The following is a 25,561-nucleotide window of genomic DNA, read 5'->3' on the forward strand; positions in this document are numbered from 1 at the left end:
TACCTTTTCCCAGTTTCTGTCTCCTGTTTTGTTCTGTTAGTGTTTGTGTGTGTGTGTGTGTGTGTGTGTGTGTGCGTGTGTGTGTGTGTGTGTGTGCGTGTGCATGTGCGTGTGTGTTTTTCTTCCCTCACTGGAGAAGATTTAAGGTAATTTAAGGTTGTGAAGGAGGGAGAGTGAGGGAAGAGGAGCATGTGTTTTCCTCTTGTGTATGTGTCTGCATTAGGCATTGACAATGCAGTGTATGGTCTCAGAAAGTATGATTACCTGGATTTAGGTGATTCTGTATGACACATATTCCCACTATCTCAGGCCATCAAATTCACTTAGTGTCCATTCAATTTTCTTTTATCTATATCATTACTTTTAAGCTCTTCTTCCACCCATCCATCTTGTCAACACGCTCCTGCTGTTGTTTCTACATGTTTAATTACTGAGCTGTGTAACCTTATGCCCTGCTAATACGTAGAGCACCTATTTATGAGGTTACCATGGTAGCTGCCGCTGTCAAAACGGAACAGCCAGCAAACTAGCACATATTACACAATCTTACTCCTCCTCCATCTGTCTGCCAGTGCTCCTTCTTCTTCACTTTTTGTGTTTTTCTGCTTCCCAGCCATCTTTTTTTCAATTCTACCTCTATTTTATTTATTTTTTGCTCCCGAGTCCACTTTTGTTTATGTTTATTGTTTATGTCCTTTGACCACCACTTCTCTTCCTGCCCTGTGATTGGTCGCTGTGATATTTTGGGATAGTTGAATAAGAGTTGTTGCTGTGTGGAGGGCAGAGAACCGTAATGAATGGTGCTGATTGGAGCACAGCTGAAGGGGGGAGAGAGGGCAGGGCTGTTGGCACACCAAGTGTTAATGGTATCATTACCCTACAACCCCCTCCACCCCTGGTGGAACTAGGTGTGAGGGAGACCTAAATCTGTCCACCCCTCTGTACTATGGCATCCCGCTAACAGACTCACTGTCGCCACAGTGTAAATGGACCTGTGTGTGTTTGTGTGGTGTGTTGGGATGTTGGGATGTGCATGTTTTATGCAGGCTTTCTTATGTGCTCAGGTGTGCTTCTGTGCATGCATTTACATATATGTTCAAGCATGTGCATATACACAGCGATGAATTTCAGATGAATGAGTCCCAGTTGGTAAATGTTTGCGTCTCACCAATCCTGTGTCTGTGTTTGTTGGCCCGTGGGTAAGCTGACCCAGTGCTACTGTGGGTCACAGCTGAGTTTGGGAATAGCTCCCAGACACCCAACACCGACACTGGCACTCTGGGAATTATGCTAATATTCCTCAGCGCCCTCCCCACCCCCTGCCTCAGTTACACATTAAACTGCCACTCAAACTGTAAACAAGGTAAGCCCCCTCTGGTACAATTGAGCAAATGTTCTTACAGTCTCACACTGAACTGCCTACACAGTCCACCTTAGAGGTTTGTAGATGGACTTTGCTTTGCACTTATAGCATTGATAGGAAGTTGAGCTATGTCCTCAGGGATGCTACGAGGCTTGATCTGTAGCATCCCCTTCTCTGCTTCCCACGTCTTTGTTGATTCTGCTGCTGACACACTGACATAGGGCTTTCTGCACCTGTCAGAACCTACCAATTAATCTCCATGGTGACAATGATCCCAGCTGATATAAGTCAGTGGCAAGGCCAACTCATTCCGGCTCAGCAGGGAGTAATCCCGAGAGTTGAGACAACAACTTTGGTTTGTGGCGCCTGAGGTCAGCAACCTCTTTCTGTTTTTTCTCTCTGTTTTTTTGGAAGCACAAGTATTTGTTTTTTTGTTTTTTTCAGTACCGCCGATGGTGACAGGATTTACAGACACACGGACTGGCTGCATCCATAGCTGACAATCTGATGTCTTAATTAACTCTGCTGATTTGAGTGTTTTTGCCAGCAGCCTGGGGATGTGTTACTAAGCTAAAATAGCACAGCCCCACTCCTCCCAAACTTGGAAACAGGTACACCATCACCCATTATTTTACTTAGCCAATGCCAGGGCTTGGAATATAATTCAAACATCCTCTGGTGACATTTTTTGGGTTAAAAACAGTTAAGATCTTCAGTGCTGAACAAAAAAAAACATTTATTCTACTCTATAGCCGCAATGTCATAGCACATTATGTGGGTAAATTGACATTTTTGTCAAAAGTCTAAGCAAAAGACACCTCAAACATCTTATAACAGACGAGTTGCAGCCAACCAGTAACATAAATACAAAATGTGTGCTGTGGCTGAGGAATCTGTCTGGTCAGATAATCTTCAAACCTGATCATTCTCTCAAAGCAAAGAATTAGAGCCAAAATGATGAGGGGAGGTAGTTTTCTCTCCCTTTTCGTTAAGTCAACTTGTCAAGAATAAAGTTAGAATTATGAGGCTAAAGTTAGCATACATTTTAAAGATTGAGTCAAAATGTCAAGAACAAGCTTGACATTTCAATACAAAGTCAAATAAAACCAGTATTGGTGCACAGACCTAAGATATATCTATAAAATGCCTTGTGTAAATGAGCTGATGACATCAGAGTACCTCAGAGTAGGTTTTTGTAACAAGAAATGTCTTTCTCTTTGAGTAACACAGACACTTTGTAGTAGTAAGTATTTGTATTGTAAAGCAACACTATGCTCTTCTCACTCTTGTTGAAGTACTCTGACCTTTATCATGCACTTTTTCTGCCTGAAACTGCCCTGGAGTGCCAAAGAGTTGAAATACTGCAGTTTACAACTTTGGTTTCCTGTCTGGCACGACCTGTTTAGCTTTCAGGAACCAGATGCCAAGGCTCTTTTCCCATGATGAGTAAAGTAAAACAAATACATAGATACTTTAGACAGATTTTCATTTTCAGTTATTTATTTATTTTTCCTCACGTATCATGGTATATAAAAAATATGCTGTCTTATGCTTATTAGATCCTGTAATGTTACTCTTCAGCCTTCTGAATTGTTGCTTGAGATTTTTGTTTGTCTTTCCTTTGTTAACCTTATCAGCACAACAGCAAATTCATGTGTGCAGCTGTACATGTGCAGGGCTCAGATGGAGATTTGTTTTTACAAGTGGTGTTGCATTCCACAGCTGTAAGGGGAGGCCTTTTCCTGCGCTATGGTTTAATGACACTAACTTATCTCAAAGTGCTTGTAATTTCTGTTGAACTTAATTTCATTGAGCATCTACTGACATTAGCATCATGGCTGTAAAGGCAGCCAACGCATTTCTTGGGACACAAAAAATGGAAAGGGAGATTACTTTGTTGAATTTGCAACCTGCAGGTTATGGTCAAAGGTGCTAATGCCACTGATCTTGAGATAGATTGTTGTAAGTTATTCTTAAAAAAAAAACATAAAAAATAAATGAATCACGATCATTTCTGTGATAGTTATTGCTGAGACATACTACATGATTGTGACAGCCCTTGTTGTCACAGAGGTAGGCATATTCCCACCTGAGATAACAGTGAGTTAATTACAGCGTTTTTGACTTTTCTGAGCATGTTTTTTTCAGTCAGCAGACAAAAGTGGATTGTTGACCTTTCAAACAGAAAATGTTCACTTTTATGGGTCAGAAAGACTTGAAACAGGATAGAAGCAGCAATAAAGAGGAGGAAATAACAGGAGGACAGTAATGTCAGATGGATGTATGTCTGTGTGTGACAGCAGGGGGGATTTTTTTGTGTGCGTGTAGTTTGCTTGTTGAAAAGAAGAATTCACAGGGATTAAAAATGAAGAAACAAAGAAAGAGAACGCAGATGAGTTGGAGACTCACGGTGCATCGTGTCGACGGGCTCTGCAGTGTACAGTTGTTGACTCTGGGTCGGCAGAGGATGACATCATTCCTCGGCTGCTTCCACAGGAAATAAGGTCACAGCAGGAACCTGGCCAAGTGTGGAAAGTTGCCCGTTTCAACCTAGGTGCAAACACACAGATGAATGCATTCATTTATACACACACACATGCTCACATACAATACGCTTCCAAAGCGCAGGATGGGTTGCTGTGGGAGAGGAGGTTTCCAATACAATTCAGACAATCAAGGTTAGCCTGGACAATGGAGTATTCTCCACCCTTCCCTTTAACACACTCATTCAAATAATCACACTCGCTTCAACTTTGTTACCTCCATACATTTACACCGGTGGATTTTTGCACACACATATACACACTACTACTTTGATGCTACATCATAATTCTCCACTCCCAGTACAAGCTTGGTTATCATCCAACTGCTTTCCCCAGTGGGGGTACATTTTTCACAGATGCACACATGCTGACTTTTTTATTCAGCCACTTTTTCATCTGTCTAAAAGTCTTTAGCTCAGCGCGAGTCACCACTGCGTAACTCTGCGAGCCTCCCTCTGGGTCTCTGTGGAAACCACCACAACATGTTTAGAAGCAGTAGGTAGCTGGTGGGACTCCCCTACAACCAGAATATCCGTTGTGCAGTGTGATTGGCTGACGGGGAGTCCCTCAGAATCATGGCACCAGGGGAGATCAGACGGAGGTTGAATGTTTTCAGGTTTATTTCAAAACTGCTGTGTATATGTGGGTGTGGTTGGCTTTGTGTATGCGTAGTCGAGTATGTGCCTTTGTTTCCATATAAAAGTGTTTGCCAATTTTCCAGAATGTCAGCCCCCCCCCCCAGTCTATCTCCTTCTAGTCAACTTATTTATCCATCTCCCTTTGAACGCAGCCTTTACCCTGCTCCACCCAAAACTAGGCCATGGGTTTTCTACGGAAAACTCCCTCCTGATAAGATGCACTCAACAAGTCAGAATGTCAGGATTTATGCTCAGAAGCTGTAAATCCTGAATTAGCAGCTGAAATTAAATAGAAGCTGCTGATGCATAGTAAAGTTGATACCCTGCTTTAATCAACACATTAATTGCCAACAAACATATATAAAAGCTGCATGCGTGCAGAAAATTGGTATGAGGAGCTGTTGTAGCCTTTTTCATGATCTATTAGTAAGTGGTTGTCATCACACAAGTTTCTCACTCTTTCAGCTAAGGCCAATTTATTTATTTCAATCTTTTTTAATGTAAGAAGATGAAAGGGAGCTGCATTGTCAGTCAGGTGTGTCACACCTGTGGGGCTTTAGTGAGGGATGGTTCAGACGTAGTCGCAAGCAAAGAGCTGCTCCCCTCTAGCGGCTCTCTGACCTAACTGTGCCGCAGACTGCTGTCAGACTGTGGACAAACCTCAATGAAATAAAGATGAACTGTAGCCCCATCTACAGGATGATCTATGAATTAACATGAATATTTCATGATTCAAATCAGTCAATTTTCACTCGCTTGTCATTGTCCTACGCTTTTATTGCTTAAAGGGAAAACGTAGACCTGGAAAGTCTGCTCTTTGTGGAAACAATGACACAATCGGCTATGATTGTGACATAAAAATGCAATGACTACTGGGAGGAAAGGGTGGTACAAAACATTTGATCAAAGAGAAATGTTTTCTAGTGATCTTTTCCTACTTTTAGGTTTGCAATTTTCAGTTATATTCATGTCAGTTGTAGTGTTTCCCACTTTTTATGCAGATGCTGCAAAGCTATCAGATTATCTTGTACATAGACTTCACAATAAACATTATTTTCAGTCTTTTGTATTTAGAATAGAAAAAAGGAGGCTTTTTTGCACTGTTGTGATGGTATTCAAACTGCAGCTCCAGGCTGAGACTCATCAGTCTTGCTGATGAAGGATTAATTCACTTTCTCAAAATGCTAAGAGAGGCATGGGAATGGGAATGCAAAACCTCCCCATATAGCCGTGTGTATAAATAAAAAATGCCTGTGAAGGCCTGGAGTTTGTTGTTATTAAACACCAGATATTGACAAGCTGCTGCTGTGGGTGAGGAAGGTAGCTCACCAGGCAGATTTTTCAGAGATGTTACTTCGCAGTTCTCCCAGAAATAGGCAGTAAAGTAGGACATCATCTTTTCTCCTCTTGTGATCATGAAGGCACCTCTTTATCAGTGTAGATAAAATATTTGAATGCAGTTAATCAGAAGTGTGCTTGACAAAACAGCCCTTGCACCATCAAATTTTAAGAATAGTCAGTGTTGAGCAATGGCTGCATCATTGGCTGCTTTAGCTATTATTACCGGTCATCGTTATTATTATGGGACGGTCTCTTCTTCCACTCAGACAGTTAAAGCAGCTGTGTTTTTAACTACTCCCATGTTGTCTTCCTCTGATTCGGATGTGAAGTAGACCGTGGCCTGCACTGATTCACTTCATCTATCACGGAAGCGGCACTTGAACTCGGTTCATTATTCGGATTTCAGAGTGGAGGTTCCCAAGGTAACTTTGTTTGTGTGTGGGTGTGTGTTATCATGTGCATGTGTGTATGTGTCTTTCTTGAGAGGAAGTGAGACGGAGAATAAAGAACAGAAGAGCAGCAATGTGAACCGTTTCCCGCTCTTGGCACGGCTGCCCTGAGAGCATTCCTCCCACCACTCTATCCAGGGAAAGGGTTATCGCCATGGAGATGGCATTTGGCAGGACTGGTCTAAAGTGAGTTTGTGTTTAATCACATGGAGGGGGCGGGATACTAGCCTGTTTTGTGGGATATCAAGTTTTGGTTTAAACTTTATTTGTCCTAGTGGGCACGTGGATCAGCTGAAAGTGATAAAAATAGCATTCAATTTAAATATATGGCTGACATACAGTGATTACAGTGTATAAACCTAAATGGTGAAAAATAAAATCTATGGGGCGAATATCGTTAAAACGATGCATTATTTAGTTGCATACAGTGCAACTGTAAAAACATTCAGGTCTGGAAACATATGAGCCCTTTTTCTTTAGCCATTTAATCTGAAGTTATCTACATTCAAAATAGGAGGAAAGGTTTTAGAATTACAGCTTTTTGTTATGTCAAACTCCACCTTTCAGGTACTTTGGACATCATTTCGACATTCCTATGCTGGGAAAAACCAAACAAATCTATCACAGAAGAAGCAGGGTAGCAGTGAACAAATGTGCTTTGTGGATAAAACCAAACACATCAGTTAGCTCTACAACATCAGAAGCATTGACATCCACATGAGATGCCAAGTCCATAAAGAAATGCCCTCATTGGGGCAAAAACTATTTGTGATCAAAAGCCTGCACACCTTCTACTTCAATAGCCTCAAGATCAGAAAGGGCAGCTTAGAGTTTTGCAAATAACAATCATCATAAAAAGGCAGAGAAGCTCTAGAACAGCCTTCTTTAGACAGATGAAACAAAGACCAACCGGAAAAAAAATTACTGGAAGAAAGAAAGCAGGGAAAAGAATCACAATCCAAGGCACATAACATCATCTGTAAAACACATGGAAAGCAGTGTGATGGCATGGGCATGCGTGACTTCCAGTGCAACTGGGCCATAGTGTTTATTGATGATGTGACCAAGGACAGAAACAGCCGGATGAACTCTGAAGCGTATAGTAATTTATTGTTCTCCCATCTTCGGCCAAAAGCAGCAAAGCCGACTGGGCAACGTTTAAAAGCACAAATGGAATTGACACTAAACTTAATGCAAAAGCAGTCGAGGAGCTGATGTCAACATGATTCAGCTGCGTTTCACTTGCAGAAGTCAAAACTAAATGCAAAAAGACCCACAAACAAACAACTGAAGACAAAGGCCTGGCAAACGTTAAGTTGTCTTAACTAAGTCCTAAACCCTTCTTCCATTTTGGATTTGAATAGCCCACATTTTTTATCTATGTTCTTTATACAGCTTTATCTTGAATGTGTTTAGGTAGCCAACTGAAATGGCCGTGCAGGGATTTTCAGACCTGTTTGTATATTTAATTACTTTGTATCGTAGAGGTTTTCCAAGCTATAAACTCAAGCATCTCTCCAAGTGTTTTTTGGATGTGTGTTGTAAACCCATCCGTGTATATGTGTGTGTGCAAAGTCTGCCTGGTGCCTGAAGCAGAAATAAGTATGAAATCAGTAGCTATATTTACGTAGATAATTTTACATGCAGCCAGCTTCATAGAGCAGGTGTGGGAGTGTGTTTAGGAAGTTGTCATGTTCACACTATTCATCTGCTCTTAAAGACAAAAAGAAACAGTTCCTGTTAAGTCAATCCATCAAGGCTTACATGCACACCCCCACAGACTCAATGTAACAATGTGTGTGCCCTAATTAAACCCTTGAGGACAACATATGTCCATGTCAAGTGTGTATTTAACAGTTGGATGAAGGTGGCAGTTGTTACTGGACAGCTGACCCTCTGTGCGTCCCATCGCGTATTCGAAGGCTGCCGACTCACCTGTTTATGCAGCCGTGTGGTCGGATTAGATGTGAGTGGAGAGCAGCGTAAAGCGGGCACACGTGTTGCTCTGCCTCTTCTACTTTTTAAATTTCCATCAGCCTCTTTTTCTGTCCTTTGAAATGTCCTCACCAGTCTTTTGCCTCTGCAAGCAGCATCTTACAGGGAAAGACTGTTTACCGAGAAGATAGGAACCACTTTTAGTGTAGGTTGACTGTTTCTTTTCATTTAGATCATAGGCTAAATCTCAATGCTTAATTCATACAATAGAGTGGTAATGTTACAGCACATTTGGCCATATTATTTGCCTTGTGGGTAATTTGCTCCTTGCCACTGAGTTTCCACCCTCATTATTCTGTCTTTGCTCATCTTTGGGCACTCATTCTGACTCAAAAAAATCCATCATCCAGGTTCCCGTTTGCGCTCTGTTTATTACAGTTTTGCTCACTATCATTTCATGGGATAAATATCTCAGCCCTGAGTTGCTTAATGCTCCACTGTGTTCTCCAGCTGAATGTTTAATTTGTCATTTGATGCAAGGCAGAGGGCATCATTTATCAAAGCTGTGTGCTGGAGCTGGACGTAAGGTTGTAACTCAGTTGTAAGACTGGACTTACTCTGCGAGGCAGCCAGCTTCTCATGAGATTCCCAACATCACAGTAATAGGATAATCCATCTTTCCAGGCTCTACGCTATCTGTTAGCGGACAAAACACAAAGTTCAGACCAATCAGCATCCTATGCTGGCAGCTCAGCCAGGCTGTAGGTGTGACAGCAGTTAACTGCATCTTTCTGGCAGCTTCATTGATCACGATGGTTGAAGTTTGCTTCATAGACAGATGCTTTAGCCAATCACCTGCTGAGAATTTTTTTTTTAAAAGTGACTTTTCTTTTCCACTCCCCAGTTTCTACAGAGGACTCCCTATCTGGTATGTTAGCTTAAGAGTTAACCAAAACAAGTCTAGAAGTAATTAACACAAAACTCTTTTTTTAGGGTTATTTTTTTTGTTAATGCATAGCTTGATCAATAGTGAATATGAAAACACAATTTGGGCTCCTTTAAAACTATACCATATAGGGTTTTGTATAATATGTAATAGATCCTTTTCAGTGATCCATTTTAGATTGAGTAATTAACTATGTCCTTTGTTGGTTGCATCACTGCTCACTGCATGTATCCTTCCTAAAGGGAACAGTTTGTCCCAGAGGTTGTTTTCATGTCATCTGAGTAGACTGCTCTCCTACATACTGTTGCTAAACAGCTCAGAATCTTTAAAGGAGTTGGCTTTCACACAGAAAGAAATGGGGGTTTCTATTTTGTACCCAAAGCATCCAATAAGGTACAGAAATGCTCTTAAAGTTTACCGTGTGTAGATTATGCAATGGCACAAGGAGTTTAAAAGTTGTTTCGTTGTTTTTGTGGGTTTTCCATTGGGTACTCTGGCTTCCTCCCATAGTTCAAAAACTATGCTCAATAGGTCAATGGCGATCTTAGATTGACCATGATGTCCCAGTTTCATTTAAAAATAGTCACTTAAGAGACTGCTTTGTTGTGGTGTGTTTCAGGTTAAGGTAATGCAAGCCATGGCTTCTTCCTAACCTTAATCATCTTGGTTCTCCCACTTTGCAGTTATTTGTGTAGATCCAACCTCCAAACGCCAACAAGTTATATTTGTGTGCTGTAGCATGAAAAAAAAAAAAAAAAACAGCAAAAATTGTGGCTGTGGACATTAATCAGTAGATTGAATATTTCACGTTTTGCTGTGAGGCTGGAAAAAAGTGGATTTTGGTCTGTGACTTTCAGGGAATGTTTCTGCCTCCCATAAGCTCAATTTTTGTCCCAGTATATAAAAGTACATTTTTGTCACTGGGGTTACAGAATTGTTTTTTAAAAGGTACAGACAAGCTGGAACAAAAAACTGACCAATTCTCAGTGTTCAGTGCTTTTGTCCTATAAAGGTACAGCTGGAGCAACAAAGTATATGTAGCCTTTTGGGGCCAGTCCTGTGCCTTGATTGCTTTGTGGTCACCACAGCTAAATTTGAAGGTAATTAGGAATGAAAAGGTGGAGGAAGGTTTTAATATTCAAGAAGGAGGGGGGTTCTAGGGCCAAGCACAGAGATTTTAAGGGGGCAGGGTTACAAGGACTGTCAGTCAGGCCGGAAAAGAGCACACAGCTGCCCAGTGGCATCTGTTAGGGCTCCCTTTACACAGTCACACTTACATGTACACACAAGATATGTCTTCATATCGTGATTTACGATTTCATAAATGCAGAGCTACGGGTGAAAAGGTTGTGCAGAGGAAGTGGTGGGAACTGACATTCAGCGATCAGTCCAATGCAAGTAGATGAAAAGAAAGGAGGGAAAGAAAAGGTGACAGAGAGGGGGGTTGAGAGTTGAGTGGTTGAACATGAGATGATGAGAACCTATGCTGCTTAATGTGAGAGTGTGACTGTATAAAGTTCCGTTCTGCAGCCTGGAGGTGAGAGGAGGTTCGAAAGAAGATAATGTGTTTGTGAGTGCGTATCTGTGTGTGGGATAGGTATGTGACCTTGGCTTCGGTGTAGAGTCCAGTTGTTCCAAAGAATTCAGAAGGGGTGCACAGGGAGCTGAGAGGAATTACCCAAAAACACAAGGTGACTCACTTATCTTTCTGGGAACATATTCACAGACATGCACACATAGTGAACACTGGACACATAGATCTCACCGATTATACTTTTGGGAATTTAAAGTGATGAAGTCCCTACTGAAAAGAATAAGGCCATCAGTTTAAGATGTAGAACTGCAAAGTTACACAGATTTTTATAGATATATATTATACTATTCATTTTGGGTACACAATAAAACACCTAAGTAGCATAAATATAACTTTCTGTTATTTATTTCAGTTTTCTTTGCTTTTAAAGATTTGGGGAATTTATTCCTTTAGTTCCCGCAATGTTTTCATCCTGGGAGAGGTGATACATTTCCTCTGAAGTGTATCCCCCTGTCTTATGAGCCACCATACTAATGGTGCCCCTCTTCTGAGGAAACTAGATTCTTTACTTGTGTTACTCTCAAAGAAGACCGAAACTAAATCTCTGTTTAATGATTTTACAGTTCCCTGTGTTTTCACATTCCATGGGTATCATTCTTTTTGTAGCACAGTGTGTGTAAACACTTTGTTTGTCATCTTGTCTTTGATGGATTTTAACTGGACAGGTTTCAAATGGATCCCGAGGGAACCCCTCTCTCAGTTAATTGAGGCATCGGATTAGTGTTGTTTGGCCCTGAAGGGGTTCTCGCCTGGCTTGGCAAAGCTCACAGGAGAGGCTTCCTGTCAAATGGATGCTTTAATGGAAATAGTCATCCTCATATTTTGGATTACACATCAGAAGTCTCAGAAACAAAAAAAGGTTGAGAAATAGAAAATAAACAAATCGACTAAATGATTCAGTCATTAATTGATTAATCAATTGATTTTACTGCATCATAAGGATTAGCTGTGTTTCTCTTCTCTCTGTCTTTATAAGAAAAATTCCAACAAAACGAAGACTCCGAACTGTCCTTAGTTTTTGTCTCGGCATAAACACAAAGAGCAGAATAATTAGGAACTAAAAAGTCTTTCAAAAAGCTGACAAAACAAACCGAAGGTGCTGCACCAGTGGGGACACAAAACAACCACACCGCAATGAGAATCTGAGCACGCTTACACAAAGATGTGGTGCGGATCTGCCGCTCTGAAACAAAAGCTGTTCAGTTATTACTCCACGAAAAACTCCTCGAAGCACTTTATTCATTTCAACTGGATTCAGTTTTATTTATATAGCGCCGAATTACAACAAATGTTGTCTCAAGGCACTTAAATAATATAGTCCAATTCAAGCCAATTGGAGTTCAATTCTTTATCTAATGCAAAGCTATCACGTAAGTTACATAGAGGCTATATCATACGTAGATTATTTTACTATAATATGATATGTCATGAAATATTACTTTATTGTCAAGGTTTGTGATTAAAAAGAGAAAGAAAAAGGCACAAAAATGAAGGATATTGTTATCAAATGCATATTAACCCTGTTGTGCTTGTAATTATCCAGACAAATCCCAGCAAGTATGACTAGATACTATTGGCGCTTGGCTTTGAAAGTTGCGGTAGCGAGGAATTGTGGGACGGAATTATCTCCTCTCTTTCCTTAAGGTTGGACCAGTGTTTCCTGTGCTGGAGGAGATATTAGAGTAAGCAAAGCACTGAGGCTCTTTTTCTTAGTATCTTGATCATTTGAACAGGTCTCATCGTTATTGCGATAGTCGCCTCGTGCATGGGGGATTGGATTGAGGAGAAGTTTCGGTGCAATCTGTTGGTTTCCTTTAGCTAGGCTACTTTTTTTTTATCTGGCTCTGCATGTATGAATTGGACTAATTTGGAATTTAATGAATTGGATTTGATTGGATAATGTAATTGTGTAATCTAATTCATTGTAATTGTATTACAATGAATTAGATTGTCTTGTCTAATTGTCTTGAATTGGATTGTATCTTTGAAGTGCCTTGAGATTGACATTTGTTGGAATTTGGCTTAATTGAATATGTGTAAAAATAAAAAATTAATTATTGCTACTTAGATACCTCTGGGCCATATAGTTCAGTCGCAAGCCTCCCAAAGCAAAAAAAGACCATGAGACCAGATCCCAGGTGTGAAACGCAAACAGGAAGCAAAGCAAGACAGGAAACAAGAGGGATTATATCTCTTACAAAATAAAACAGGAAATGGAGCAAATACTAACTGAAAATAATACAGGGAGCTTTACAGAAACAATAAATGCACAAAGAACCAAGACTAAAACCTAACTAGGAACCACCAGAGCATGATATCCGTTCAACAAACCAAAGTGCAAAATCCAAACCCAAAACCCACTGACCGTGTCAGTTTCAATCTTTCACATATTAGGCATTAACCCTTTTTCTGTATTTTATGTAAAAACTGATGATATTGGGCATTGCAAAAGTTAGCTGGTCAAATACAACCCCTTGAACTACAGAACACTCTAATTTGCTGTAATTTGGATTCGTAATTGTTAAGATACTAATCGCTCCATTTATTACTTAAAAATGAATCAATAAGAATAGCGATTATCGGTTTCAGCCCTAATCCAGGGTGGCGGTCATGGATTTGAAAGATTCTGGTGTTCAAAGGGGAAGGCTTCTTGAAGTCTCTCGGAGCACGTCCAGTGGAAATACTCCATGTCATCAGATCGAACAACAGGTGCTTTGCTCGCTGATTCATACACTCCGTCTCAGATTACCTCTACGAAAATATTTCAGTTTACTTGTCCTGCTCGCTCACATGAAGCACCCACTGAAGGTTCTCCTCTGCCGTGAAATTATTTCAACCACTTTGAGTTGTAACTTCCCACTGGCTAACTTTAGTCCCAGGCAGCGACTGAGGAGGGTTCAGATCCTGCAAAACACAACACACAGATAGGCATCTTGTTTTCACACACACACACACACACACACACACACACACACACACACACACACACACACACACACACACACACACACAAATCCTAATGCTCAGGACAGCCGGTTTGCTGGGGGTGTGTGTGTGTGTGTGTGCGTGTGTTTGCGGGTGTGTGTATTACCAGTTCCCAGCATGGCTCATGTTTCTTAGAGCAGCTTGTCAGAGCCCAGCTTGGAGCAGGAGGCACCAGTGAGGCTACAGCAAATTCATACATCCAGAGCTGACATGGGGACAACCACAGGGTTTCCACCCTTGAGAGAAGCTGTGGTTTGGGATTGCAGTTGGCCATAAAACTGCGTGTTACCATGTGTGTGCCTCCAGTTCTGCACTGTTGCACAGGGCGCTTGAAGAACACCTCTTCACACAGATACACTGCTGGATTACTGCTCTAGAGGACACAGCTTTGGAAGTCTGTGCACACAAGGAGAGTTCAGAGATTTTGCGGGCGATTACCAAAAGTCGTTTTTCTCGAACTCATGCACATCCTGGATATTTTACTTTCCTGAGGTGTTTTGCCATTTTTTTTTTTTTGGTCAGTGGATATCTAAGCATTTGTGTAGGCCTCTTCATTACAGTTCTCTTCAGTCGTTGTTTGGTCGCTTGACAAGCCGGTTCAGCGGCACTCGCCGCGTCAGTAGCAGGGTCAGTGGCAGTATTTGGTCAGGGTTTGCGAGTTTCGGCCCCCCATCATGATGATCAAGGAGACATCGTTGCGAGTGGACCCTGACCTGAGGGGGGAGCTGGCCTTTCTGGCCAGGGGGTGTGACTTTGTCCTCCCCTCACGCTTTAAGAAGAGACTCAAGTCTTTCCAGCAGCAACAGGTCAGTCAGTTCAACAGGCAGGATGGACACGGTGCAAGTGTAAGGAAGATGCACACTTCATAACCAAATGTTTTACTCTACATTTCGTTTAAGCATTAGATTGATATATTCTTTATAATCTATTTCTATATATTTTTAATGTAGTTTATGTCAAAATGTGAAGATGTCAGTATGCTGAATACGAACATATACAGTAGATGCATCTTGTTGCTCTCATACACACAGAGTTACATTCCAGGACGGCAAACTATTCTGAGGCAGATACTGGTGGGGTATTAATAGTGCAGGAGGTGCAGGAATAGAGTGATAGAATGAACGCTGTGAAGAAAAAGACTGCTACAGCTGTCCTGTTCAATACAGACAGTATGGAAGCCCAAGAGAAGACACCAGGGAGCTCCTTCGGGAGCTCTTCTGGGGTTAGATTCAAGCAACAGAGTTGATTCATTTCTGGTATTTGTGTGAAAACTGTAAGTTTCCATGCCACGGCTGAACGCCAGCACACAGGTTGTGCATTGGACTCGACATGTCATCTCATCACTCATTCATGGTAGTGTAAATTGGGTCGTATGAGTTTGTTGGTAATAAAATAATTCTGCTCTGAGCTTCTCCTTTGGACCGCATGTTTGGATGCTTTTTTTTTTTTTCCGTGCTACATGATGTGAATCTTAAGTTGGTTCATGAATAAAAATCAAGCAAAATAGAATAAAATAAGGATATCTCAGAGATTGGACATTTTTAGTTGGCTCTTTTACAGTCAGTTGCTGCGTACTGATCTGCCTTTCTTCTTTCTTTATTTTTTGCCTTTTTGTGATTCTTTTTTTTTTTCGACTGGTTTTGTGTTTGGCTCACTGTTGAATGCATTTCTGTGCACAGCAGAATACATTTGAAACTTAAAGACATTGATCAGGCCATTATAAACTGAGTATTACGAAACCCATCTGTGTTGTTTCTTTGGGTTTATTACAGAACCAGAGACTGCTATCAATAATGTTAAGCCCTGCCTTACCCTGACTGCTACACTCTTGCACCACTTCAAATAAAATTCTGCCTGCTTTGTACATGTTGGGCTGATGTAGTGATTAACAGATTGCAAAACAGAACAAAAAAGTCTCTAGTTGTTTGTACAATTTTTTGATGCCCGCTGGACGTTTCCACTTACATAGATTCATTATACTCATGGAGTAGTTTGCTTACCATGAAAATGCACATCTTGTGTTTTTCATCTAGCTTTTGATTCAAAGAAAAAAAGTATTTTTTCATTTGGAACAATAAGAAAGTCTAGAAAGGACAAAGTGGACAGCAATAATCCCCAACCCTCATTGTCCACACGCCTGATATCCCCTCTTTTTTTCTTTTCAGGTCCAGCCCAAACCAGAGAAGAAACCGGGCACACCTCCACCAGCGCCCGCCGCAGCCACTGCTACACCAGCCCCCATACCACGCTCACCCAGCCCTCCTCCAGCTCCGGTGATAGTCACCCCTCCTCCTCCTCCTCCCCCTCCTCCTCCTGCCGTTAACATTCCCAGGTTCTACTATCCCCGTGGGCTCCCTGCCCTGGGCTCGGCTGCCAACCACGATGCAGCCATCTCTGCCATCGAGACCGCCTTCACCGAGTTCGAGGAGGAGAAGGCTGACATTTATGAAATGGGCAAGATTGCAAAGGTGAGCAGTAAAAAAAAAAAAAAAATGGTTACCTACGCTTATCATTTTAATATTAATATTTAAACTCTTTTTAAGAATGAAAAAAATCGGAATAAGAAATCCTGTTCATTCATGTCCACACCAGACTTTTATTTTCTCTTAAATTTATTCCTCCTAGTTGATGAAAAGCTGCTTTTAGACAACAAACACGTGTTTTTCATTGTGCGGTGATGGTGGTTTTACACATGTTTCTGTTCAGGTATGTGGGTGTCCACTTTACTGGAAGGCCCCAATGTTCTACGCAGCAGGTGGCGAGAGGACGGGCTTTGTGTCTGTTCACTCGTTCGTCGCAACATGGAGGAAGTACGACAAACCTAATTTTCATCAAAGTCTTGCAAACGCAATATCACAACTGTAATCAGTTTCTGATGTCAAATTACTTCCAAATCTCTGCCCCTGTGTTTCTGCAGGTTGTTGCACAGTTGCAACGATGATGCCTCAAGGTTTATTTCCTTGTTAGCTAAACCTGGCTGTAGCTACCTGGAACAGGAAGACTTTATTCCTCTACTACAGGTAGGTGTCTGATCAGCACTGCAGAGCAACTCCAACATTACACCTCCTGCACTATCCTCTGTTCTTATGACATACATGTGTAAACACGTTTTTGTTTTTGCCTGTTTGTGTTTGTCCAATTAGGACATAGTGGACACGCATCCTGGGCTAACATTTTTAAAGGATGCACCTGAATTCCATTCTCGCTACATAACGACGGTAAATGGCACATACCTGCATAGAGTATGCATGAGATGTTCATTTTATGGTTGTTTGTTTTTTGTTTTGTTTTATTGCATTTAAGTTTTACGATGATGAAGGCCACTATCATCCAGTCTCAAGCTATAGAAACCAGCTTGCTGGGTGACTGTAACGCAACTACAGCTTAGTATCAACTATCTATTGTTGTAGTTGCAAAGAAATCCTGCAGCAAGCTAAACATCAGGCAGTGTTACACTGTTCATGTCCACCTCATTGTGCCAGTGATATGTTATAGACCAGTGGTACATATAGCATAGAAAAGAGAACAATTTGAAAAAGAAGTGATGACACCATGTTATGTCAGTGTCTACCTGCTGCCACTTCTCACAATCAGAGTTGTGTGAGTTTAAGCGTATAAGTCCAGGTGTCCTCAACATTTGCTCAATCTGCAAGACTGCAAAGACTTACCATGCAAGAGTATATCTTCCTACCAGATTAATCTAGATCTGTCTTTTAGTTTCTTCTCTGTTGGACACCCCCAGAATACATCCATCCAAGCAGCATCCTGCTCAGGTGCCCTAACAACCTGACTTCTTGCTATTCAAAGGAATAGCAGCTGTACTCTGAGCTTCCTAGTTATTCCTTTCTCTGTCCCAGTCCATCGACTCGAGAGCAGAAGCTCATTTTGACTCTCTGTATCAGAAGTCTCATTATTTCAGTAGTAGTAGAGCAGTTTTAAGAATTCAACCTTACAAAAATGCCGTAATTTAACTGTATGAAAGGAGTTATTAATAAGTGTTTCACACAAATTAGATTTGTGCTTCCGGTAATTTTAATTGTAATGCCAATATTTTTTTTCACGCAAAGCCTTGAATACTCTACCCCATCACAGTCATATCAGTATCTAATACCAATAACCTTGTCCTATGCTGTCAGCAAAAGTGCTTCTATGAAAATCAGCTGTGTAACATTAGAGTGCGTCCGCCGGTGAATGTGGACTGGGACAGCTGCAACACGTGCTGCAGAAGTCGAGGGTTTGCTTCACAGAACTGCAGAGATTCTCGGGTGCGTCATTGTGCAGTGACATCACGGAAACACTGCTGCCCTCCCCTAAAGCCCATTTGCAGTTGAGACCCTGGCCCACCACATGCCCATTTTAAGACACTTCCCCTTCAGCTTAAGTCAGCTGACCCATTACTGTATGATACATTAGTAGCCCTGGGAGGTCCTTGTACCAGGAAATGGTTGCTAATCCGCTCTTTGCTGAACTAAGTGTTGTGTTTCAAAGACAGGATGCTTGCCCCCCAGGATTCCATTGATTATAAATGAGAACAGAGATATCTGTTTTAAATGCTCTTGGCAAGATGAGGGTCGTGTTTTATAACTCTGGATAACAGGGTTTGTGCAAATATGACTCAAGTTTCGTGCTATTTTCATCCACCTTGCTTTCTGATGAACTTAATGGACACACTAGCCAAAAACCAACACATATCAAAGCTAAATACTTTATTAAAAGATTCTTTCTTTTTTTATCATGTAACAAATTGCTCTACTGCATTGCATTGGCTTAAATGAATGTAATGTCTGCTCCTAAAATGAGCATTTAAAGAATTAAGGACAATGGAAAACAGCTTATACCCATTATAATTCACTAAAGCCTATAGGAGTGTCTGAAGATTACTTGTACAATGCAAAGAGCAGTTAGAAACGCAAAAACATTTAGTCTATTTTTGTATCACAAGACCAAGAAAAGCAGTGAGCGCTTCCAAGGGAAATGACCTGAGGATTAATGCAATTGATTCAAAATATGTTTGATACAGTCACGTGAAAAAGACGGTACACTCGCTTTCAGTTTGTAGGTTTGACGTATCAATACATGATAAATGATCATCTGATAATTATCTTGTCTTAGAAATAGTTAAAAAAAACAACCTCAGACGAACAACACATGACACATTAAACCACGTCATTATTCATTTCACAAAAACTGAACCAAAATCCAGAATCAGGGCACCCACTTATTCAACAGGTTGTGAAACAGCCTTTTGAAGCAATAACTGAAAAGTTATTGTTTTTTGTATGATGTTACCAGTCTCTCACATATTGTGGAAGAGTTTTGGCCCACTTTTCTTTCCAACATTGCATCAGTTCATTGAGGTTTGTGTGCTGCTCTCTTAAGGTCGCACCACAGCATTTCAATTAGGTTGGGGTCTGGACTTTTGACGAGGTCATCGTAACATCTCGATTCACTCTGTTGTAGAGATGTTGGATCATTGTCCTGTTGCACAACTCAGTTTCAGTCCAGCTTTATCTGTCAGTCACCTGGCCTCACATTTGACTCTAGAATACTTTGGTATACAAGGAAGGTCATGGTTGACTCAGTACTCGCAGGGTGCCCAAGCCCTCCACCACTGTGCTTTACAGCTGGTATGAGGCATTTGCTCTGATATGCCGTATTATTTGGTGCTGTGCATGATGACCAAACATCTCCAGAACTTTGCTCTTGTCCGAAGACATTATTCCAGAAGTTCTGTGGTTTGATCAGATGCAACTTTACAAACCTAAGCAGTGATTTGCTTTTGTTTGATAAATAATGCCACAGTGTAATATATCATGTGTTTTTGTTCACCTGAGGTTGTGTTTCCCTAACGTTATGATCAGGTGAGGATCAGATTATTTTTACGCCCTGATACATAAAACCTTAGCATAATAAAAAAAAAAAAGTGTCTTTTTTTTTTCACATGACTGTAAATCGACACTTTGGCTCAGTTGTGTCAGTCTGTGATGATTATTTCTGGTAATTGTGTACCTGGGTGTTTAATCTGAGATACTTCCCAGTGTAATTGACATTGATGCCACATATTTCAACCATTTAAAGTCATTTTATTCATACAAAAGCTAATATCGGTTTGCTATGTGGCTCTCACAGGTGATCCAGCGGATATTCTATGTGGTGAATCGCTCATGGACAGGCCGCATCACCATGATGGAGGTGCGCAGGAGCAACTTCCTACAAACTCTAGCCCTGCTGGAAGAAGAGGACGACATCAACCAGATCACTGACTACTTCTCCTACGAACACTTCTATGTCATCTACTGCAAGTTTTGGGAGCTGGACACTGACCATGACCTGTACATTGACCCCAAAGACCTGGGAAGATACAACGACCACGGTAAGAACTAGGATTCATTTTCACTAACTCCATGGGGTTTATACTACAAACATCTCAAACAAAGCACATCAAGAAAGAAATCAGGTTTCAAGGTAGCAGCATCTGTCCTTATATACACATTTTCCTGGTGTCTCATGCAAAATGTATTTAACTGCTCACCATGTTAGTTCTCCACTTAGCAAGAATTGATTTCTTCTGAAATAGTAATAAGATTTGGACCCAATCACATTTGCATGTTTTTCTCATTCTCTCCTCTGACAGCATCTTCCAGCAGAATCATTGAGAGATTGTTCTCAGGGGCCGTTACTCGGTAAATGGAAACACACCCATAAACAAACACAGAGGAGCTGATTATCTCACCATAAAAGCAGTACTGAATGCGAGTGGCTGTTTCTCCTGTTTCCAGGGGTAACGCTGTGCAGAGAGAAGGCAGGATGAGCTACGCTGAGTTCGTCTGGTTCCTCATGTCTGAGGAGGACAAGAAAAATCCAACCAGGTATTAAGCAGTTGCCCAGATGTGTGTGATCGAGCATCTGTCTGAGTGTTTTCAGTCACTGTGTGTCTGTTCAGCAGCCTGCCTACCATTTCCAGTTTCACTTGTACACAATTTCAGTGTATTTCACAAGTATTTGTTTTTGTATGGTGGAGTAACTAATCATACTTATTACTGTCTTTCCAGTATTGAGTACTGGTTCCGCTGCATGGACGTGGATGGCGACGGTGTTCTGTCCATGTTTGAGTTGGAGTACTTCTATGAGGAGCAGTGTGAGAGGATGGAAAGGATGGGCATCGAACCTCTGCCCTTCCAGGACTTGCTCTGCCAGATGCTCGACCTGGTCAAACCTGAGAACTCAGGTTGGAGGTCTTTGGTATTCTTTCTTTGGCAGTGACACTCTGCCGTTTACATCACTCCAACATCTTAACACGTGCTTGTGTGTTTACTCCAGGTAAGATAACCCTGGGTGATCTGAAGCGCTGCCGAATGGCTAACATTTTCTTTGACACCTTCTTCAACCTGGAGAAATACCTGGACCACGAACAGAGAGATCCATTTGCTGTGCAAAAGGTACACATCTAATATATCTGCATCACTAATATGTAATATTTTGCTATTTTGCCAGAGCTGAGAATTTGAAATTCTTTGTAAAAACACAAAAATTTGAATATGATGTTTCAGGACATTGATAGTGAAGGTCCAGAGCCATCTGATTGGGATAAATATGCCGCAGAGGAGTATGAGATACTGGTAGCGGAGGAGACTGCAAATGAACAGCTACACGAGGGGTAAACACTTTCGCCTATCCATGGTCAGTGAGAAAGGAAAAGCGACATATGCACGTGATAACCCTTTCAATATTTGCTGTGTTCTCAGGTCATTTGATGATGACTATGAATCCGAGGACCTTCAAGTCCCTGGAGAGATTGGGAATAAAATGGAAAAACTGGTCATATCAGACCTATCAGCATAAACCTTCTTACCTGGAATTGCTTGGTCTCTCTTTCTTGGAAACAATCAGGAGCCAGGTGAAAAAGGACCTCTTGGAATACGTGTGTCCAAAAAGACATGGCTAACGATGACCTTGAACTTTCCTCAGAACGGAGATGTTGTGTGTGTGTGTGACCATAAACCAATCTTGTACTGTGTGTGGTGCAGAAACGCCTCTGTATCCACACACACACAAAAAAAGACAATGTCACTGCCTCCAGCTCTTAGATCCATCTGAAAGGGCAAAGCCAGGGAGAGGGAGAGGGAGATGTTTGATAAGCACTTAAAGGAAGAAAAAAAACTACTTAAATGTAAAATAATGTGTCATTGTGAACTCTCTACTGACAATCCTGCAAGTAGACAATCTTCTTTTTTTAAATGTTACCGTGCCAAAGGTAGGCTGACAGCTTGACTGTCAGTTACACAGAGACTCATAGATGGAGAACAAGTAGCTATAATGAGATAATAAAGCCTCCACCACTGACTGATCGACAGTCAGCTGCTCAGATGTATGGTGTACATGCAGACACTGCCCTCAGAAACATGCTGTCTGCGCAGCTTGTCACAGTGTTTCTTGTAAAGGAAGTCGTTAACACTCAAGTCCCCTCAGGGAGAGGTCATGTAACAGTTTGGGTGGTTGTATCAGCACCTCCTCTCTGTGGCCGGTATGTGCTACTGCATGCCATCACTGGAGCCGCATGGTGTAGGATGGCTGGCTAACATTTCCATGTTTCAGTTCAGTTGACTTCACAGGCCGAGCTGCTCTATTATTAGCGCGTCATTATCAGCGCTCCGCGTCCGGACTCCATGTCTGGAGTCACGGACTGCAATGTTCAAGCCCTGCGTTTCAGTGTTCTCAGTCAGATTACAGTCAGAGAACTGCACAAAAAGGAAGGCATACTGCCAGTCATAATAAACTCTCTGGTAGGGTTGTCCAAACATTTCCATTTGTAAGATTGGTAATAATGCAGTCGATTGTGCCACGGATGTCTGTTGTTCCTGCCCTTGTCAAGCAGAATCCCTCTGAATGTTTTCCTTCATCCTTCTTTTTTTTGATTTAACAAGCAAAAGTGTAGAATAGAAACACGAGGGCTTCACTGAAGTCAGCAATCATCAGAGACTGGTACAAACATGAACTACACTGCACAAGGAGCACAGTATTAATGCTTTGTATAAAAGAGAGTAGGGTTTTTTTTAAAAAGGAAAGAGAAATCTGTTCCTTTTTCTGTAACAATCCAATTTCATTCAGTATGTTTTGCCATTGTACTTCTGTAGATGAAGCTTTTTTTTCACATTCTTGTCAAATTTGTACAGTGCATGGTAATTGCTTTGATCTTTTATTGTTATTTATGTCAAAATCAAGTTTTTGTTCTTTTCCGTACAAATCCTTATTTTTATATGAAGCTTTTGGAAGTTCAATCTCACCCACACACAAAACACACATTGCGAAAGATGCCTCGGAATAGGACACCTACATTCTTTATTGAAATTAGATTTCGGTTTAAGCTCAGACCAAGTGGTATCCCGCCTGCAACTAGTTCAATTTTCTTTCTTTTTTCTGTTTAATATTTCAACCTACACCCCCCCCCCCCCCCCCCCCCTTATATTGGAAGTGAAAAATAGTTTTGTGGCTCTTACAATTTCTAAAATGTTTTAAAATGTATCACAACCTTTTGGAAACTTTGCCCCTTTCTATTGAGGATAAAGTCCTGCTATTAAGAGATTCGTGCATATGACCCTGCTGTATTTTTAAATTTTTTAATATTTTTTTTATTTTCCATTCACCCCTTTGTATTGCGATTGAGGCAGAAATCTTTTATACAGCTATCTTAAAACCTACGAGTAGAATAAAAAGCCCCAAAATTGCATGGTTAGAAACCACTTAGTACGTTTTTACTAATCTCCTTAAACTATTATTTACTGTGCTGAACTCACAGGGACAGGTGCCTGTGTGTACACTGTACACACATACTAGAAGCACGTGTCAGCTGATAAATCGCGAATAGAAGAGTGTGTTTTATTAGCCCTTGTTGTGTAGCTATCAGTTTTAGGCTGTTGGGTTTATGCTACGTTTGTACTGCGCATGCTTGGACATCTTTATTTAGGAATGGAACAGGTCTTGCGGCCTCAGATTAAGTGGGATATACGTCCTCTACCGGCACCTACTGTACACAGACACACACACACTATAATGTAATTTTTTATGGAAAGGCAGAACGAGCATGTGGAAGCTGTAAGGCTCAAGGTCTTACAGCTTCCACCTTCGCTTCATACCGATTGTAAATGTGTCTTATTGTATAATAAACTTTAACAATTGTGATAATAAGCCATTTGAGCTATAACAACCAAGATATTTCTTTTTTTATGTAGTGTCATGGTTTGAATTGCTGTGCCACTGTGTGGCTTGGGAAGGGGGGTAAATTATGTTAGAAGTGTGTATGTTTGTGTTATAAATATGTAGTGGATTTTATCAGCAGAAATGGATGACATCATCTGTCCCTGCCCAACATGACAATCACAAAATTATATGAGATGGATCTCATGCAGAAGCCTTTGAGGCTGATGTTTCACTGCTGCGGTCACACACACAATTAATTACTTCAGGAGCCCCTTTTCACCCTGACAGTGTTTAAGAGGAACTGCAAAAGACGACGGCACGTCTCTGACTGATATCTTTTTGAGCTCTATGCAAAGTGTCCTGATGCTCACACACGACGCATCACAGAAGAAAAGAAGCCATGCGGGACACTAACTCTGAAATTATGTCTTTACATGACAAGGTAAAGAAAAACTTTATATGAGACACGAGGAGGATGAGCTGTGTTGCTAATTGTGCAGGTTGTTGTATTAGCATGATTTTTATTTTTTATTTCTTTCTTTCTTTCCTTTTCTTTCTTTTTTTCTTGCTTTTCCTTTTCTTTGTCATGTCTCCTGTTATTTGTTGCCTTTGTCTGAAGTTTAAAACAAAGTTTAAATAAAGGTGTTTCAAAAGTATGAATCCTTCTTGTACACTCTTTGGTCTTCCTCTCTCAAACACACATATTATATCTAATCCGTACATACACCAGCAAGCCATGACATTAAAAACATCTCCCCAGTATAAAATTAGCAAATGGACTCCAAACTGACAGGGTAAGGGCACAGGACCTCTGGGGAACATGTATCCGTCCCGCGTCTGTTGGTTTTTGGTTCAGACTTTCATGAATCAGGCTGGTTTTAGTACATCCTGCAAATACACAATCAAACTGTCTTCTGGGGAATTTGTGAACAACTTCTTTGCCATGATTCTTGGGCTGTTCCCGAGCAGTTTTTTTGTGGTTTGTTAGGCAAATTGTTCTGCTGTCATCGGGGATTGCCGTTGCCATGAGGATTTGGGCTAAATGCCAACCCAAGATTTTCCAGGAGAACTTTGCATTGTGACAAGGGGATCACTCTTTCCACTGTTTTCACTACACCCGTCAATTCTTTTTAAAGTTTTGGTTGATTGGTGTATGTAGATCATTCTCTCCTTGTGTACACACATTGCATACCATGGCATGCACTATGTGTACACTGGTTATCACAAGAGTCTACTTTTGCATTTTTTAAAAGCCCTGAGTGTCCACTGGAATTTGATTCTTGTGTGTGCACTTTTATCTGTGTTAAATACATATGATATTTTTAGAATCATGTATAAGAAAGATACTGTACTTTATCAACTGTTTTTTAAACAACTTCACTTGAGTGTTGCTTATGGCCTAGACTATGACTGGCAAGTATGACGTGAGCAGCTCGGCACTGAATAACTGTGGCTAGCATCACTGTTGTCATGACAACAACATGGACCAAAACAGGAAGACACAGTGCAGTGTGGCACGCTGTTTATTGTTCTTTTGGCAGAAAGCGTGTATTCGAGATCTGAAAGCCAA

General features: G+C 41.1%; 1 protein-coding gene across 2 annotated transcripts in view; it reads left to right on the forward strand.

Annotated features, from left to right (window-relative positions):
- Nucleotides 1-24,647, forward strand: part of ppp2r3a (protein phosphatase 2, regulatory subunit B'', alpha) — a 62,782-nt gene extending 38,135 nt beyond the window's left edge. The window contains exons 1-12 of one of the 2 annotated variants that reach the window (XM_075447528.1): nucleotides 13,943-14,600; nucleotides 15,960-16,262; nucleotides 16,501-16,604; nucleotides 16,712-16,814; nucleotides 16,938-17,012; nucleotides 19,924-20,167; nucleotides 20,429-20,477; nucleotides 20,574-20,663; nucleotides 20,847-21,022; nucleotides 21,115-21,233; nucleotides 21,345-21,451; nucleotides 21,540-24,647. In XM_075447528.1, coding sequence (XP_075303643.1) covers nucleotides 14,469-14,600; nucleotides 15,960-16,262; nucleotides 16,501-16,604; nucleotides 16,712-16,814; nucleotides 16,938-17,012; nucleotides 19,924-20,167; nucleotides 20,429-20,477; nucleotides 20,574-20,663; nucleotides 20,847-21,022; nucleotides 21,115-21,233; nucleotides 21,345-21,451; nucleotides 21,540-21,636 — 1,599 coding nt within the window. In that variant the 5' untranslated portion in view covers nucleotides 13,943-14,468 and the 3' untranslated portion in view covers nucleotides 21,637-24,647. Of the gene's footprint in view, nucleotides 1-13,942; nucleotides 14,601-15,959; nucleotides 16,263-16,500; nucleotides 16,605-16,711; nucleotides 16,815-16,937; nucleotides 17,013-19,923; nucleotides 20,168-20,428; nucleotides 20,478-20,573; nucleotides 20,664-20,846; nucleotides 21,023-21,114; nucleotides 21,234-21,344; nucleotides 21,452-21,539 lie in introns of those variants that run through there. The other variant, XM_075447527.1, reaches the window with a different exon arrangement.
- The last annotated feature ends 914 nt before the right edge of the window (nucleotides 24,648-25,561 follow it).

The sequence above is a fragment of the Odontesthes bonariensis genome, chromosome 17 (genome assembly GCF_027942865.1).
Source record: "Odontesthes bonariensis isolate fOdoBon6 chromosome 17, fOdoBon6.hap1, whole genome shotgun sequence".
NCBI classification, from domain to species: domain Eukaryota; kingdom Metazoa; phylum Chordata; class Actinopteri; order Atheriniformes; family Atherinopsidae; genus Odontesthes; species Odontesthes bonariensis.